This window comes from Colletotrichum scovillei, assembly GCF_011075155.1.
Source record: "Colletotrichum scovillei strain TJNH1 chromosome Unknown Contig00010, whole genome shotgun sequence".
NCBI classification, from domain to species: Eukaryota; Fungi; Ascomycota; class Sordariomycetes; order Glomerellales; family Glomerellaceae; genus Colletotrichum; species Colletotrichum scovillei.
This window is the reverse complement of record NW_023336268.1, coordinates 1,166,112-1,184,443: the sequence shown is the minus strand read 5'-3', so window position 1 is coordinate 1,184,443 and position 18,332 is coordinate 1,166,112. Positions and strand designations below refer to the sequence as shown.

Genomic DNA, 18,332 nt, shown 5'->3' with positions numbered 1-18,332 from the left:
TCTGTTGATTGAGTTCAAAATTCTGAATCTGTTTATCTCTTAAACCAAGACGCCTCTGATGTATCCCATCAAACCTTTCCTAGCTGCCTTCCTAGCAGCCGGCATGACCGCCGCTTCATCATCAAGCACTACGGGAACCATGACTGCGTCACGTACAAAGCGGCTTGTAGGCGCGACGCACACAGTCACAGCCGGCCTCAAGGGCCTCACTTTTGATCCTGATAATCTTGTCGCGGAGGTTGGCGACATTATCGAATGGCATTTCTTTCCTAAAAACCACTCTGTTGCCAAATCTGATACGTACGATCCCTGTGCTCCAACAAGCGACGGTTCGTTCTTCTTTTCTGGTTTCGACTTCGTTACCCCGGAAGGACCGGCCGATAATGTTTTTCAGATCACCATCAAGGATAAACAGCCCATTGTACGTCTGTCTTGCTAATCAGTATGATGGAGGTAGAAACTGACAATCTTTCCAGTGGTACTACTGCGCCCAAAACGCCGGCCAGCACTGTAAGAATGGCATGGTTGGCGTTATCAATCAGCCACCCGTCAATGATGCCTTCCACCTCGAAAAGCACAAGGCGCTAGCTGCTCAGAAGAACGATTCTATCATCCCACCTAGTCAGAAGGGTGGCGTAGTCTCAAGTCGACCCAACGATATCACAGGAATCACGGAACGGAGGATTATCAGCCGTGGCAGTTAGCAAGCAGACTGCTTAAGATGTCTTGAAAGTGGCGTCAAGCTTTCCATCACCAGGCGTGGTTCAGGCGAATTCATCAAAAGGACAAGACTTTTGTTGTCGGATTTTACAGTCTCTATGTAGTTTTCATTTCGTTCCCGATTCTTTCAGACAATATACACAGTCCGATCTAAGATTCTTCTAAGTAAAGGCCAATCTTTTGCATCCGTCAAGATCATGGCACGCGGTAATGGGCATATGGAACGGTTTACAAGTGGCTTGAACTAACCTATTAAAAACGAGGAAAAGAGAGCAGTCTACATATTTAACAAATGGAAGATCCACGTGATAAGCACATAACCGAGTGCCTAACGAGTGCTAATAACATTCCCGTTTAGTGTCAGTATTCTCCATCGACCTCTGCTCACGAATAAAGCCCGCCCAATCCGTATATCAGAAAGAAAATTTGATCCAGAAGTACCGGCATAGCTGTTTGAGATGACAATCATGCTGGTAGGCTACCAATTTCTCGGAGTATCTCTACTTAGACATAAGCATCCTCAAGAGCTCACGGTTCTCAATTCTATCTCGTTTTCTCTCATGCCTTTCTCGTTCCCTCTCCTTCTTTTCTTCCAGAGATAGCATGAAAAGCTTTCCTAAGATCCCAGTTTCTTCATTCGATGTTGAACCGATGCAGCCGCTTCGCAGCCGGTGGCTTGCCGAATCCTGGATAGCTCGCGGGAACTGGATTTCGAGATACTCATTATTATAACTTGGGTAGGTAAGCTGTCCCAGCTGGGGTGCCCACGGCGGCTTCACGCACTTTTGGACGAGGAAGTTATCAATGACTTTGTCCGCAAACTTGGGTCCAATCCAAGCTCTCAAGGCCGTCCGCGACATGATGATGGGCTTTTCTGTATTGGTCATTCCTTTTCGCTCAACCCAAACATATGTTAAGAAGCTGCCAGGTTCGTTCACGTAGGCGACTCCACGGATACCATCGAACTCATTAGCCTTCACATACTTGTAAATGCGTTCCTGGTGCGAGATGTTGTTCTTATCCTCTTCTGGAAGCGAATGATAAAGTGCAATCGCCTCGTACCCAAGCTCGCTTCCAGATACTAGCTGAATTGGATTCGGCTTATCGACTTTAACCACGAACTGCGAGGCAAATGGTACCTTTTTCTCACTTAGTCTGTCATATCGCTCTTTGATGCTATATCCGAGAATCCTATCTCCGAACAGCGTATAGCCTGCCTTCGATGGAACGATTGGCTTAGGTCTAGTCGGTTGGACTTGTTCATTCGCCTCTATGCCGTTTGAGGACTCCAAGTCTGAATCGTTATCCAAGTCGATACTCGCGTCCATGTCAATGTCTGAGCTGAACTGGTCATAGAAATCTTCCATCTCCTGGTCCTCATGCACAGTATCGTGACGTCCACCGGTTTTCTTGCCTTTATCTGAGCCGTTTCTTATTTCTTTTTCGCCGCTTTGCCGATATTGATCTGATTTTCCACCCTGCTGTTGCCTCAGATCAGCTATCTTTGCCCTCAACGGCTCTACTAGCTTCTCAGCCCAGGAGACCGGCCATTGATTCATCCGTTGGCTACAGCGCTTCGCAAAGTCCGATTTGAGCTTAGAGATTTTCTCATCTGCCTCGTTTGCGTTTGATACGTCATTCAATAGGGCTTCGGCTTCGTGTCTGGTCATTTGAAGCACTCCTATACTGACAGTGTAATAGTCCTCGAACACTTTGTTATGCTTGTTTACCTTGTTGATCTTCCTGTTCATTTTCGCGACCTTGCCAAAGTCCTTTCCCATGCTATCTTTGCTCTGGACATTTTGGAGTATTCTGATCACGCTTTCGTCGAACCGTTCGTGGTAAGCTGCAACCTCAGGAGGCCTTTCTGGTACATCATTGTCGTCGAAGACAATTGCTTCGTCATCATCACTAGAATCTTCCTCCTGTCCGTAAGCGTTATCGTGGAATTCCTCGCCTATGTCTGGCTCAGGCACTTGCTTCTTCCCGTTGGTCTTCAGTGTCCGATCGTACTCCTTTCTCTTTCTTTCATCTAGTAGAGTCTCTTTGGCTTGGTTTATCGCTGTTCCATGGTTAGACTCTCGCTGATCTCACTTTAAGGGTTTGAATCTCACCTTGCATGCATCTGTCGGAGTCGGGGTCTTTGATCTTGTCCGAGTGGACATACATTGCCATTTTATGATAGGCTTTTCGGATGTCAGATGCAGTGGCGTTGGGTTCGATCTCAAATATCTCGTAATATGAGGCCTCAGACTGTAGTTTCTTCAATGTAGATGTGACAGCCTCCCTCCTCTCCCTCTCACCTACGGCTTTTGGTCGAGTTATACGCACCAGTTCTTTCTTACGCAACTGTACTGCCGAGTCGAAACATTCCCTAAAGAGAGCATCGTCACCACTCACGATGATTTTGTACACCTCCTCTTTGCGTTGAGTTGACCATGTTTTTTTTTCTGTACCCTTTACCCTCGTGATAATCCGTGATATCATTAAGGACCGTAAGTCATCCATTTCACTTTTCTTTTTGGCCAAGAGAACTTTGTCGGTAGGGTCTTTGACATCAGACAGCATCTTATGGATGAGTCTGACGATAAGTCCAGTCTCCATCAACGCAGCATCATTGACAGCTACATCCTCAAACCGAATCACTGGGTAAGCTGCGTTTTTGACCAAGTTCTGAGCATCAGTCTCCTCGTCGGGAGGGTCGTAGGCCTCTTTCGAGGTCGTCTGGGGAGGTGGGGCTGGGTCTAGATTCTGCTTCTCCTCGGGACCGCTAGTAGATCGTGCTGGCTCTGTATTGCCACTTTGTATGTTATTGAGTTCGTTCAGCATTTCTTGGTTGGCGTCTGCCTTTGCTAAAGGCATATCAACGGCATCAGCCTCATGGTCGGACTCCGCAGATGCCTGGCGTGATTTAGATAGTTTGAGATTGGGTAAATTGACAGACATGATCTTGAGTTATTGTCGATGCTTCAAGATGAGCGTGAGTGAAGGAGCTGCGCGATGGTACTTTTAAGTGCGCACCGCCAGGCTTGGTCAAGTTTTGGCCGTTAGTCATTTATGGCCTCCGTTTATAATTGGCTGCGTCCTAATTGCGCCCTCGGCACACCGCGTCCAATTTTGGTGTGGGCCCCAGCTCGTCGTTCTTGAGAATCTTCTATTTATGGATGTTACACGATTAGGGGCTTCATTACCACTCTGCCCCCCATAATATAAACTCATCAGTGCATGTGCACGATCGAGGAGGTCTTTCTATGCGCTGCTGTGTCAAGTGATGTTAGATATTGTAGCCTCAGGTCGGCCAGGCCCACCTTTCACCTTCGTACTAAGCCTTTCACAGCAACATATAAACTGACGCAATTCATATTGATACCAACCATACTTTAAATTTGCCTCAACTAAGAGTACAGCAACTGATATAGTACAGCCTATCTGGGCGATCTACCATTTCTTGATCAGGATGCACTACGGTTGACTATCATTCTCCGGGTGTGAATAACGTCGTGACCCTTCACAAGGTGGCACTCCAAGCCCTGTGTTGTTTTGGAGTCGGCTTGTCACAAGCGATTGCTTTTGTGTATGGCAAAATAGGAGAGAAGAACTTTGGCGCACCCTCCTGTAATCAAATAAAGTCCGCGGTCTAGACCGAGGGTCTAGGAACTACGAGCACATTCGCCGTCCCGGCGCGAAGCGGTTTCCATCCTCATAGCTTCTCCATGATCGAGCGAAACAACACTTTGACTGGTTGAAGCGGACGGCAAGCAATTCGAGAAGGTACCGCTCGCCGTAATCTATCTAGACGTGGACGATGTATGCCGAGGCAAAGCACGCTTTCTAGCGGCGGACTGATGACTCATGTTAGATACAATGGTTCAATTGGGTATCAAGGGTAGTAAACTGTCTCTCTTTCTTTTCCTCTGAAGCTTAGAAGCCTCTCGTAAAGCTGCGACGGTCATATGAGTTATCACGTGGTGACTGTAGATGGAAAGTGCCCTTTAGGGGTACAAATATGGCCTAATTTTGGGACCGCAATCAATCTTCCTCTGTCTTAATCTTCTTCCGTGTGCAATCTTCTTGCGTATTCAATCTTACAGCCCCAATCATGTCTCAAAAAAAGCCCAATATGCACACTGTCCCAGACAGTTCGATCGATCTACTCAATGCGTATATCACTCAACCCCACAATCAACAGCGAGAAATCGAATGGCTTCGATGTATCGTTTCATCTCAACAATCTTCTTATCAAGCTCTCATGGATAAACACATCAAAACACACCAGACAATCATCACCAATAGCAGCCAGACTCTCTCGCTTGTGTTTTCGAGACTTCAGCTCGATAATCGCCAGCTACATAGACACGCATCGGATGGCGATTATCACGATAAACCTGTGAGACATAACGAGTGATCAAGAAGGTGTCAGTGGTGAGCCAATTCTTGGGTGTGCGCTGGCGAACCCAAGAGACACTCACAAGCTGGCGGCAGTTCTATCCAGGGACTCATATCTAGCGTTCAGATGGATCAAGAAGCCTGGTGGACTGGTTTTGCACAATACAGAATTGTTAGATCATTAGGCCCTGTATACGAATCATTTTGCCCACGTCTATGAGTGAAAAAAGTGCTTTGGTTTTGTTAAATTGTAAAATCACAATACAGGAACAACGTCCGTTGCTCATCGTGGCCTGGCATCGACCAATCGTCGCTGGTATGGGGCGACCGAAAACTTCCTGGGAAGTTATCAGCAGGGGTACACCTCCCCAAATGTAGCCGTTGTTGGTGACTGAAGTCAGATGCGAGCCAATCGTCGCTCATTTTTACGAACGAAAACTTTCTGAGAAGTTGTCAGGAGGGAATACGTCTCTTTGCGGATATCAACGATCGCACCTCGTAGAACACCGCCACTAGGTCAGCTTATTTGACCACGAACTGACAAAGCCGAAGTCATGAACTCTGCTATGGTCGAGTTTCTGGGACCGCAACAGTGAACTGAGGCAACACGAAAATTTGACCGGCGCTGTTGGACTGTTGGCCACATTCTCATGTTGAGGAGTGCCAAGCATTTCTGCACTAAAGACGTAGTACCTTTTACCAGCAGTTGGTGGTTCGCCAAAAAAACCAGGCCCATCCCTGCGGAGCGGCTAGGCTGGACGCATTGACCTATCGGAACATGGCTGCCCGGCTCCGACGAGCAATACTAGGCGATTGTCACCTCCAGACGGAGCATCCGTTATTCTTACAGCGATGACCCATGTTTGGAATTACCAGGGGGCGCTGAGCAGGGATTCCAATTGTTATTTAGCTGTCGCTTTTCGCCCCTCAAGTCCAGTAGATACCTACACTGAGGTATAACGCCGGGGGTTTGTACTAACCCAGCGCCCCGACTATTATCCGACCGAGCAATGTCGAATCTAATACCAAGAATCTTAGCACTGGAGGCAGCACTCCAGCAGGTTACTGACGTCATCTCGCGTATTCAAACCTCCACCATTCAGGAAAAGATACGATGCCACGGCCAGGAGGAAAGCTCATCTCCAGCGCCGCCTTGGGCCGATGAGCTGGCAATCCTATTGGCTCAAGCCTCTGCAAAACTTGGGGATGTCAAGGAAGAGGTTTCACGCTCAGCCCCCAGCGGTGAGAGGGTACCATGGGATGGCGCTTCTGCAGCTGTTTCCTCTCTGCAGCCAGGATCTGTGGACACTTCCCAACGACCGGCAGGGCCTCCAACACAAGCAGCATCTCCCGCCTATGCCATGCAAGTGCCATTTCCGTGTTGGATACAGCAAAGTGCGTCCACCTCTCAAGGAGAACAGCCAGGAAACGATCTACCGGCTTCGAGTTTGGCGGAGAATACTTCAAGCGCCTCGAATTTGACACCGCTCCCTTTGGCATACGATAATGAGCGCCCGGCTTTGAGTATCGACCAAGTTCTGGGGACAGCCAATGAGTTACCATTGGCGGCAACCTCCCCGAGCTCAGCAGAGCCGCATTCTATATCAAAGTTCAGCTTGGCTGTCGCTGATATGGGGCACAAATTCACAATAAATATTGCAAAAATAATAGGCGATGGTCATTTTGACGGCCACATCCGTATAGAGGGCCTTGAACCCATCGACTGGAGTAGGCTCGCAGCCAGGGCCAATGAGCCAAAGTATCGTGAGCAGCTCGCAGTTGAGTACTCCAGTGACCCGGTCGTCAAAGGATGCTCGCGTCTCAGGTTATCAAGCTCTGCAGATTTCAAATTTCCAGGTTTCCTGGATTATCCACAAGCGCCCTCAATTGAGGAAATGTGGAATTACCTGGACGGACTGGCCAATGATCCGCCGAAACAGAAGATACCTTACTACGTCGGTCCCCCGCTCACCGCCGACTTCACCTCCTTGCTCCATCCAGGTGAGGAGCTTTTGCAATTGCAAGTCATTGAAGGTGTGAACACGGACTACTGGCATGTCGGCGGTAGAGGATCAGGGACTGCCTGGCATGTAGAAGATGCGCAATTCCGATCATCCAATCTCGTTCTGTTCGGATGGAAACTCTGGATTCTCGTTGACGACAGTCACACTACAATCTTTGAGGATTTTGTCCGACGACATTGGAAAACCAATCACTGTGCGCAATGCGTGCGTCATCTTTCACTCTTCATCAGCCCAACAATGCTTCAGAAGGAAGGAATCAATTTCCAAATCAAATGTGCTGGGCCTGGAGACATGATCGTCACTAGCCCGGGTCAATATCACGCCGTCGTGAACTTCTGCGACTGTTTTGCCGTGGCGATCAACTTTTTGCTCCCGGGGGAAGAGGTTATTCCCGGGAGCATTCCCGTATGCAAGCAGTGCGGATTATTTCCTCTGGAAAACCAGGGGCTGAGAGAAGTCTCTTCCCCGTTGGCGGAAGACGAGACAAGACGCCAAATGTTCATCAAGGAGAAAAGCAAAATGAAATCAACGAGACATCCAGCCCAGCTAAGGCCGATGAGGCAGCAAGCCCAGCTTAGGCCGATCAAGGAAATGTCAAAGGAGCCTGCGATGTTGCGCCGGAAGAAGAAGCTCAAATTACTCACTAAAGCCCCTTCACAAGGCTCGGGGAACCAGGAAATAGAACAGGCCTGGGATCAGATCACGAAGGTCGATAAGCTATGCAGCGTTCTTCCGTACATCGCACAGCTTCCGAGCCCTGTAGTCTACAAATTGGCGGCTATGATCTACAGCCGATTGACGGTCTTCCAATTCTGCTCCCTCGTTCGAAGCAGAAGGGATCTAAACGCGCAAGTTATCCGAAGCTCCTTCAAGCAAGACACATTCGCACGTGTCGGACAACGTCTCGATAATATCGCCATGTTCCAAAGGATGTCTATGCTTGGGCTACTTTACACGAGACTGGAAACATTCAACCTTGCGCAGGACATAGAAGACTCGAAGGGAGATGGGCGTATCAGAGCTGATACGAATGTGATCAACAGGATATTGAAGCAAACAAAATGCTCAAAGTCCACGCTCGAAAGATATCGCGCCAGGGGGAACAGATGGAGGCGGCTCTGCAAGGGCTACGACGGCCTGCTATGTCTCATTCCTCTCGATGGCCAGAATCCTTTTGGTATATCCCCAGCAAGCTATCTCCAGTTGAATGACGCAGATGTGGACTCGTTACGCGAGCTCCTTGATACGCCCTATATCAGATCACTCTGCTCAACAGCAATGACATTCCAACAGACTTTCGACAGCCGACAGAATGACGTTGAGTTTCTATGGGAAGCCAGCAATTCAAGCTTGGAAGCGTTGCCGGAGGAAGAAATGCTCGTGCAACTCCAACCACTTCCCTCGTCGCATGGAAACTTATTTGAACCAGACGCATATCGAGGCCGGCCACGGCCACCATACTGGCCAGAGGAGTGGCCATGGCCCGCTGATCCCACCGCTATTATAGCTAGTGACGAGACACCATGCGACTTCTGCGAAGACGTCGGATGCGATTGTATCCGAAAGGCGTCCGGACTTCAACCTCGTATCAAATACTACGGGCAGATAGGACGGGGACTCCAAGCAGTTGCTTCCAGCCAGGGGACGGTCGCTTATCAGTCGGGCAGTCTCATTGGCTTCCTTACGGGCAAAATAGTCCCCTTGGGCACCTACGACGAGACTTGGGCGCTGGACTTTGTGAGACCAGACTTGGACGATGAACCCGTGGTATGCCAAGTTTATTGCGGCGACGTGGGCAACTGCTTCAGATTGTTGAATCACTCTTGTAAACCATCTGCTCAGTTGAAGCAGGTTAAAGCGAGCGGAAGGTATATTACAGCTGTGGAAGCTGCGGAAGATATCCCAGATGGCGCAGAGATCACTGTCAACTATGGCAAGGAGTGGGCTGCTGAGTATTGTTCTTGTGGAGCTCACAGAAAATGAGATTTAGGGAGCACGGGCCACAGCCGTTCCCCTTGACGGTTGTGGCCCGTGCACGTCTCTTGAGCAGTCATGATCTTTTGCTTTTCACCTGTTTTTTTGTAACCGATTGCCTCAATTCAAGTCAACTATCTCTCTCAAACGCTATGTCTCATTATCCAAGAAATATATGCGGTTGACATCGACTTCCCGATACACTTTCTCTGGGTTTGTGAAGTCGGCGAAGGGATTGCGGGGTCTGTAATCCAAGTATGCCACATAAAAAATTCGACTTCCTCTCTCAGTTAGAGCAGCTTGATGAGGTGAGACTGTTTACTTACATCGATGTCTCTCGGAATACCATTGTCAGAGGATTTTCATAGTCATCATACAATCCCCATTTCGAACGCAGGCATCGAGACTTGCTCATAGCGTCTAGCATCGCATCCCCAAACCCGTGCACAGCAATGAGGGGCACGCAAAAAGGCTCCTGGAAACCGCTGTAAGCCACTCCACTCATGTTAATCTGTTCATAAACCACCCAATGTGTCAACTCCTGAGTATATGTTGTCTTCGAGTGACTAGATACTATGACGTCGCTATCCTTTCCGTGAAATGCCAGCAGAGCTGGATGAAGGCTATGGGCGGGATGTTGTGACTCCGAGATGAATCGAGTTGTTTGATCTGGGGAGCTTGAGTCGACTGCGCTTTCGAATCGATTTACTTCTGAATCAGAGCTTGAGCCGACTGTGCTTTCGAATCGGTCTACTTCTGGAACAGTGCATGACTTATGCTCAGCATTTAGAGATGCATTCCCTCTTTCCTCTTGTTCTGGATAGTCGCAACTGAGACCTTGCTTGTTACATCCATAGCAAGGCGATCCCCGATCGCATTTTCGTTTACTTCGGGTACATTCGTAGCAAACCTGAACAATATAAATTAGCTCTTATCAATAATACAGATTAATTACGTACTTTACTAATACGTTTCTAATAAGTAGCTAGTATTAGATTTGATAGAAGCGGTCTTAGAAGCACTTTATTCTTACTTACATGCCGTTCTGCATAGTCGCAACTAAGACCTCGCTTGATACATTCATAGCAAGCCAATCCCCGATCGCATTTTCGCTTATTTCGGTTACATTCGTAACAAACCTAAATAATATGAATTAACTCTGATCAATGATATAGGTTAATCTTTTCCTACGTTTCTAATAAGAAGTTAGTCTCGGACTTGATAGATGCGATTTGAGGAGCACTATATTCTTACTCACATGCTGTTCTGGGTAGTCATATTCACGACTTCGCGTTTAACATCCATCGCAAGGCAATGCTTTATCGGATTGTATTCCACTTCGACGGCATTGGTGGCATGGCTAAAGACAAATCTGCTTTTACTATCAATATAGGTAAGTTTTATATTCTGAACATACGGCCCTGAGGAAGAGTTAGCATCACACTGAAGAAGCGATTCGGGGGTCTTACTCCCTCCTGGATCTTTATTCGTCGAGGACTCTCATACAAGCGCGATTGCCACCTAACAGACCGTTGATTTCAAGTCGGAGAGAGACAGAGCTGTGATCCTCACTGATATGGTGTGGTGTATCTGTATATAGACAGGACGGGATCGTGTAGGCAAGACTGCTGGCAAATGTCCTTGATCGAGGCCAGAAGACATTCGGGTACTTATATTAAGGGCGCGAATATCGCAATCATTGCGGAAGAGACACACTTCCAAGCCTGAAGTAACAAGGTGTTGCGTCCAGGGTCCCTGTCTCAGACCTTGTCACTGTTGCACTCATATACCCTCCTTTGCGGCTGGACGTGGGATCAGGTACGAAACCTTCATTAGCGATGGTCCATGGTTAAGCGGGCTAGCGGAAAATACTCATCCTTCTCCTGACGAGTCATATGCATTACGCACTTATCAATTATGAGTTCGTATGGTAGTCAGAGCTTTAGTACGTAGTTGGACTGGGTACGAAGACCACCAAACCTAGCCACAGGTTGAATAAGTTCGACAGTACTAGGCATTTCTCTCTTCTAATTTCCCTCTGTGAGTTGAGAAAGATACTCAGGGCTATGGCAAAGCAAACTTGATTGGCCGCAGGTTCCGCCCACGATATGTCGTCGTTGACATAAGCATGATGCATGTAGGCTCCCTAGCTTAGCTCAATATTAGAATTACCGCTCCTCGACGCTGGGTTCCCAAATGTACGTTTGACGAACTCCCCTGGCTATCCCTAGCCTGGTGGTTCGCCAGAGGCAGGCAGCAGGCAAGGCAAACGTGCACTTCACAACTTGAATGGCTGACTACCGCATGCGGGCAGAAGCACTATATTGTATTCGAAAGACATTTTATAGATCTCGACGTTTCCGCCTTTCTTGATTTCTATTTCCCGTTCAATCAGGCCATTTCACGCATTCTTCGCAGCGTCACCCATATTCTCTCCAAGTACTGCGTCAACACTACCATCACCACCAAATGACGGACAATGAGAAGCTCGTACTGGTTTATGGCCAATACCAGGCGCGTGTGATGAAACTTGTGGCACAACAGGATGAGATTTGCCGGCAAAAAATGTAGGCAACTCCAACCACAATTGGCCTGTTGAGACCAACGTCTTACGAAATCTCTGAGTGGATTAGCATTTACTAATATTGCAAACTACGGCTACTCCAGGCCATACACTCGTCATACTCAAGTGAACGACTTTGTATCAGGGCCGATCAAATCTCAGAGGAGACGGGATCAACCGACTAAGATCAATACACGGAATTGAATACTATTTGACGTGCCGAGGGTTGTACAGAAATTGAATATAGAAAAGAAATCGATTTCCTCAAATACGGATTTCCTACTATAGTTTGTAAAGTGTCGGTATTTTGATCACGTTGTGTGTTGAGCTATCTATACTTGTCCTTCTCGTGAGTCTTGAACATGTGGTATGTGTAATCGCCCATATAAGAATTGAACTTGCCCTAAGGCCTAGTGGCAAATTCTTTTACCTTCAAGAACCTTGCGAAAAATGCTGATCTTTATAGGAAGCTTCTTTTTTACAAGTTATTAAAGGGTTCATTTGAATTCTTTCAGTTATGTCAAGTTGGTAATGCATTACGTAGGCTCTCGGTTACTTCCAATAACGACTCCATAGTTCAAGTGATGACAGTGGGGGTTGCGCCGTGCAAGTCTACCTTCTAGACGCGTAGGAAGGCTCCGGCTGCTTGTTACGATGATAAGCACTTTAGTGATCCAAATTACAGAGCCACAGGCTTGATTTCATATTGAACTTTTGTTTCTACGAGGCTCCTATGATGATGGAAACCAGCCTGGAGGCCTGGAAGAAAGGTAACAAGAGACATGAGCTACTTGGTGTGTCCAAAGGCTTGTCAATTCATTTCGGTATTGTGGCATCGATCCTTCAGCGCTAGCAGTAGATGGCAGATAGAAGAGCTTTTACTGTGTCGGCTAAGCAGGCCAAATATTCCAAACCCGCCTCTAGAATTGCCCGTAACCATTGGTGCTCGAGTTCGCGAGACTCATGTACCTGTTGCCGCTGTAATGTACAGGTTTCTCCCTATATGCCCCTGGCAATTTCCAGGATGTATCTATGGACTAATGCACCCCTGCTGTATTGTCTGACAGCTGGTTGCTAGTACAATACAGGCAAAGAGGTTCCTGGGGCCCTGTGATGGCTGGACAGCGTCGGGCTCACCGGCCCACGCCTTCCGGGAGTATCCACCACATCAGGCTACTTTAGGCATCGCAATAAATGAGACGATGACAATGGTTGTATACTCCAATTTGAATTCAAGCGCTAGCAGGTCTTGTTTGATTGGAACACAACCCCCTGTCCTAAGCTAGAGGACTTCCTAGGTCTCCGATGTTTACCTCGCATTTGACACTCGTTGTGAATATCGCTGTATGGTTAGTCACAGTGCTACGAGAACAACAAACAAAGGCAGCAAAGTTTCGTGGCGATCCATTCATGTTGACCTACTCTTGACTGCCCAATCATGCTTTATCACGAGCCCTAGTTGAGCTGGCGTTCCGGTCTTGTGAACCCAACACCTATACGACCGCACACCACTGCGACATGTTACGGCAAAATTATGTCTTTAAATCCATGATAGAGACCACTCCGCGATTTCGATACGAAATGGACGCAATTTCTCATTAATAACAGGAAGAAACCTAACGATTTACATGGTTCCAAAGTAAATGTTCCAGTCTGCCGACTTTGTCTCGAAACCGAAACCTGAGTCCATCACCGTGGCACCTCCCGCAAGCATATGGCCTGTTCTCTATTGCGATCCAGGGAGAATCATCTGACAGTTCTGAAAAAAGCCGGTCAATCCGTTCTTCAAACCAGTACGCCTCCTCATGCGGATCATCATATTCCAAAAACCGTGCCAGCTTGGGGTCTGATGGCCATTCAGGCACACTTTTCCAGTTGTCCAATTCATCAGCTGCATAAAGAAGCCGAGCCACCTTTTGAGAGTTCCAACTGAAGGGCATGTGAGTAATGTGAAGCCTAAATGCATGATGGCAGTCGTTACAGCACGTACCTCTTCTCCTGCTCCAGAGCCATCATGACCTTTTCCAAAGCCTCATATCCGGTTTTGATTTTCATTCCCAAAGCCGGTTGCTCGAGTGGTTCCCTTACGTACATCTCAAGGCTTTCTGTCCACCAGCATAACTGCTTCAGGTCGAAGCCGTCGTTATTCAGGAGGGGAGGAAGCGCTCCTTGATGGGCAGTCACTTCTGCTAGGAGTTTACCGATACCTAGGCATTGCTCCTCGTAGCATCCACTAATAGACGTAGCTGATCCATGGAGTTCCACTACTCTGGACTTGAGTTCCTCTAGAGGCCAAGCAGGACGTTGTTCATCGAGAAAAAGGCGTGGCGCTATGTCGAACAGAATGCATTGAGATTGGATTACAGCATAGTTGGCATGAAATCGCGCAGTAAGCTGACGAGGCCCATCTTCTGAATCTTCCTGGGAGGTAAAGGCATTCTTGGGTTCGTGAGAGGGATTTCGTGAAAATCCAGTGCTTCTTATTATATCTCGAAGAAACGCCTGTCGAGATAATAGCTCGCTCCCTCCAGGTTGTAGGCAGAAGAAGGCTTCAAGGTAGTGAAACCGAATCTGGACTTCGGCGCTCACTATTGAAAGAGCCTCCATGCTAAGAGAGTGGACAAAGTAGCGGATGAACGGGACACACCTTCATCAAGCACCTGAACGTGGTCGCCGAGTACTCTTCAAATAATCGAATTTTGGCCCACAGACCTGACTGTCATAGAACCCTGGCCTGTATACCTCCCATACTCGCCCGCTGTCTGCAAAAGCAATATATGCTGCTTCCTCGTTTTCTCATGGCAAGATTTGCTTTTGCGATGCCGGCGTCAACCCCGCTTTGATACCTGCCTAGTCCTGGTTGTAACGGTGCGGGAATGTGCTGCAAGCGTCACCATAAGACCACGAAGGTCGCCTAGATGGTAGAATACGTACTGTGACAGGAACGGCTAGCTTTTTCGATCCGTTGGCAACCAACAAGTGGCAGGGAATGAGTCGGGAAGGAGGAAGTCGAACAAGCGAAGCCGGGTTATATGCATTGCAGCTGATACGTCGTAATGCTCGTTCGATGCAGGGGCTAGCAAAATCCATGTCTTGGAGATGACATTTGCTTTGACTTGGGAAATATCCTCCATTGGCACAGCATGTACTGTGATAACGTCCTTGGCATGGCAGATTCGAGCTCATACTACCTTACTCTGTATGTACTGTACCAGGCTCGACATGGGGCAAGAACTAGCGTCAGCAAAGGTTGCCACTTTGCGTTCTGTGAGTGACCCACTCACAGATGGACTTTTCTTGGACTAGCGTACTCCTTAGGCTGGACATGGATTATGTGGGTGATCCACTCTTGCCACTCGCAGATGCACTTCCCTCGAGGACTAGCCGACGATAAAGTTAGTGTCTCACCTAGAGGTACAGAGTAATCGAGAAACCTATGGAATCCATCGTCGCGGAACAATCTTGACACTTACAGTATGACTCCTGCATCTCCAAGCCGATGGAACACCTCCTCCAGCAGAAGCGGCTGTAGGGGGCTCACCAAGCGAAGCGGTCGAGGGGATTTCAGCTACAAATTATTTATTCTTAGCAAGCAAACTTTAGCCACTTTCGTCAAAAGGCCTTATGCAAATCCATCACATTACGTCTCGTCGTATTTTCTCTACTAATCAGGCTTTGGCCGCTTAGCTCACACTCCAAATAGTCAGCTTAGCTTTTGGCTGTAATGCCCTGTTCCAGGCCGAAATCTTTTAAACGCAGCGGGTGCCACGGTTTGCCGAAAATTAGTTCTCACTTTGGTGAACTAAAGAAGATATCTGGTCGGCCCATAAGATGGCATTCGAGATATTCATATGATGGAGGGACTGTCATATCTGTCGCCATGACCTACCCACTACTTCTCTCTATCATACCCCCTAAATGCCAAAGCTATGCAAATTGGTTTTCCGTTTGCGCATCGCCCTGGCCTAATTTCAGTTTGAGGCTACCAAAGGGCATCGTCTTCGCTGTTGATGCCGATATTGTCCTGAAGGTGCCGTTACGATGTTGGTTTGTTCGCGACATGGACACTCATGAAATTGTGGTTCGTTTCAAGAAAGGATCCGGTCTGATGGTAAGTCTAACATGCGCAAACATCCGAAAATCGCCGAGGGAATGGGATGAATGCGACTGATTTACGAAACACCTTATTCTGCTCGAGCCGGCATAGTCACAGCTGTGCGTAGCGGCGCAATTGACGATACGAACTACCTACTGAAGGTTTCAACTTCGGCTCTATCGTTCATCAAACTTATCCAGATTGTACGAACGAGATCGCAAAGGACGACTTCGGCCTTGCGACTACGTTCTGTCCCGGGTCGTCCCGCTCGCAAATGCCTCCGCGCACATGAAAGGTCGATGCACCAAGTGGGACCTACACTAGCAGCACGTTTCCCATTTGAGGCTGATTGGCTGCCCCAATTGTCATCATCACGTGGATGTATTATGTAAGGATCATCCGGCGCCTTCGGAATTTCAATGAGCCGATCGGGTTGACTATCGATATCCACCGGCTGGCTGAAATTCTCGCAACACTCTTGTCCACACAGCAAGCCTCGGGTAAAGATGCGGGAAGATAGGACGTACCAAGTAAGTGTCTCAGCTGTTTGAGTAAACTTTGTGACAGAACTAAGTTTGTAGCTCGCCATTGAGCTTCTTCGCTCAAGAAGAGTGCAGCGATCTGCGAAATCCTCTGCCGAAGTGCCATTGCCCAAAGTCAGCCTTCCGAATGGCTCTCCCAACTTCAAGGGTACTCCTCACATCTATGGCATGAAAGAATGGCTTAAGAGACTAGGCCACACGGTATGGGAATTCCGACTGTCCGAGAGTTTGTACTGATATGACTATGCAGGAGGAGCATCTGAACCGACTGAATGTTATTCACGTCGCTGGGACGAAAGGCAAAGGTAGTACTTGCACATACGTGGACAGCTTTCTGCGTAGCCACAGTCAGAGAACTGGATATCCGAGAAAACGAGGCCTATACATGTCACCATTTTTGGACAAGCACAACGAGATGATACGCATTGACTCGATACCTCTATCTGATGCCCGTTTTGCCGAGGCCTTTTTTGAAGTCTGGGATGGTCTTCGACTTAGTCGCGATGATGCCGGCACCCCAAGACAGCTACAAATACTCGCCATTCTCTCGTTTCACGTTTTCTTGAAAGAAGAGGTTGACGTTGCCATATACGAGACACATCACGGTGGTCAGTTTGACGTAACCAATATTGTCGAACGCCCAATCGTCACGGCAATTACAAGTATTGGATTGGATCATCAGGCAGAATTGGGTGAAAGCATTCAGAACATTGCCTGGCATAAAGCGGGAATTTTCAAGTCCGGCGCTTGCGCGTTGTCTGTACCCCAGATGCCAGCTGCTGAGAAAGTTCTTCAACGCCGGGCTCGCGATCTAGGCGTCGACCTAGAATTCGTCGGAATGAACCAAGACATGACTGGCAATTTTCAGCACGACAAGCAAAAGCTCAACGCCTCTTTGGCTCGAAAGGCTTGCGATGCGTTTCTGCTCTGCAAAAGGGACAAACGTCTGACCCAGGAGGATATCGAAAATGGGATTCGAGGATTTACGCTGCCTGGTCGATTTCAAGTCGTTCAGGCGAATGGAGTGACCTGGTGCTTGGATGGTGCTCATAACCCTATGAGCGCCAGTATATCGGCCGCTTGGTTCAGGGATCTCTCAAAACAAGAAGGGTATGTTCTTATTAATGGCTTCTAGTGCCTTGCTGACAATCTGAAGCGCCAGAAATGTCGTCATGTTCGGCATCGATTCGGACCGACATGACCCTGACAACACGCTTAGGTGCTTGAGAGATATCCTAGGCCACTCAGTTTCTTGTGTCATCTTGACCTCTGATACCGGGGCATTGGACGAGGACCGTCTCAATCGTTATCGTAAGATATGGTTGCAAAAGTTTCCAACAGCTCAAGTTCTGATCTTGGGGCGTAATCTGGCGACAGAAAGGGCTTCTCAGCTGGGAACAGATGTCCTAGTGACCGGGAGTCTATTTCTGGTTGCGCACGTATTGAAAACCCTGAATCAGTCATGTACTTGAGGGAGGCGCTTATCTGGGGGCATCCATTTCGTCACGAGATCGAACCATTGTGTTCCCAACCCAACAAAATAATAACAGCGACGCCGTTCGATCTTATCCCAAATTTGCCAGGCCTGCTCGAACAGAGAGTTGGCGTCGGGTCGCCCGAGGCGGAAGGCTAACTGACTTTGTGAGTATGTCGTTATCATGAAAGCATATCCTGGCTCCGGCCAACAGCGTTCTGCAGCAGCTTTGGCCGTTTCCCACAACTCAAACGCAGCCGTATGCTGTTCACGAATGTGGTGGATGGCAGCCAGTCCACAGCAAACTTGGAAAGCACTCTGCTTCGCTAGAAGTCCAACCTGCCCAAGGCCTGCATAAGTATCACGAAGCCAGGCAAACAGTTTCTCGGACTCTGATATTGTTTGATAATCCAGACAATGTTCCTTGTCAAGGACTTCAACGGCACGGAAAAGACGAACATTGGCTAGGGCTAGATTCAGTCGCCTTCCGGAGCCCAGTTCGAGTCGTTGCGATTTTCCGATGTGGTTCTGGTCGTCTTCGAGTTTTTCAAGC

The 18,332-nt window shown here is 48.2% G+C and overlaps 2 protein-coding genes and 1 further gene across 2 annotated transcripts; 2 read left to right on the top strand and 1 right to left on the bottom strand.

Moving 5' to 3' along the window:
* Positions 1–103: 103 nt before the first annotated feature.
* Positions 104–704, top strand: HER10_EVM0005591 (extracellular serine-rich protein; the record flags this gene model as incomplete). Its single annotated transcript, XM_035475200.1, has 2 exons — positions 104–421; positions 477–704. The coding sequence occupies 2 exons, from the start codon at positions 104–106 to the stop codon at positions 702–704; spliced, it is 546 nt and encodes a 181-aa protein (XP_035328004.1).
* Positions 705–2,386: 1,682 nt separating this feature from the next.
* On the bottom strand, positions 2,387–2,895 carry HER10_EVM0002185 (chaperone protein; the record flags this gene model as incomplete). Its single annotated transcript, XM_035471909.1, has 3 exons — positions 2,387–2,401; positions 2,451–2,782; positions 2,835–2,895. The coding sequence occupies 3 exons, from the start codon at positions 2,893–2,895 to the stop codon at positions 2,387–2,389; spliced, it is 408 nt and encodes a 135-aa protein (XP_035327667.1).
* A 12,652-nt stretch (positions 2,896–15,547) lies between these two features.
* HER10_EVM0008043 lies at positions 15,548–17,671 on the top strand.
* The last annotated feature ends 661 nt before the right edge of the window (positions 17,672–18,332 follow it).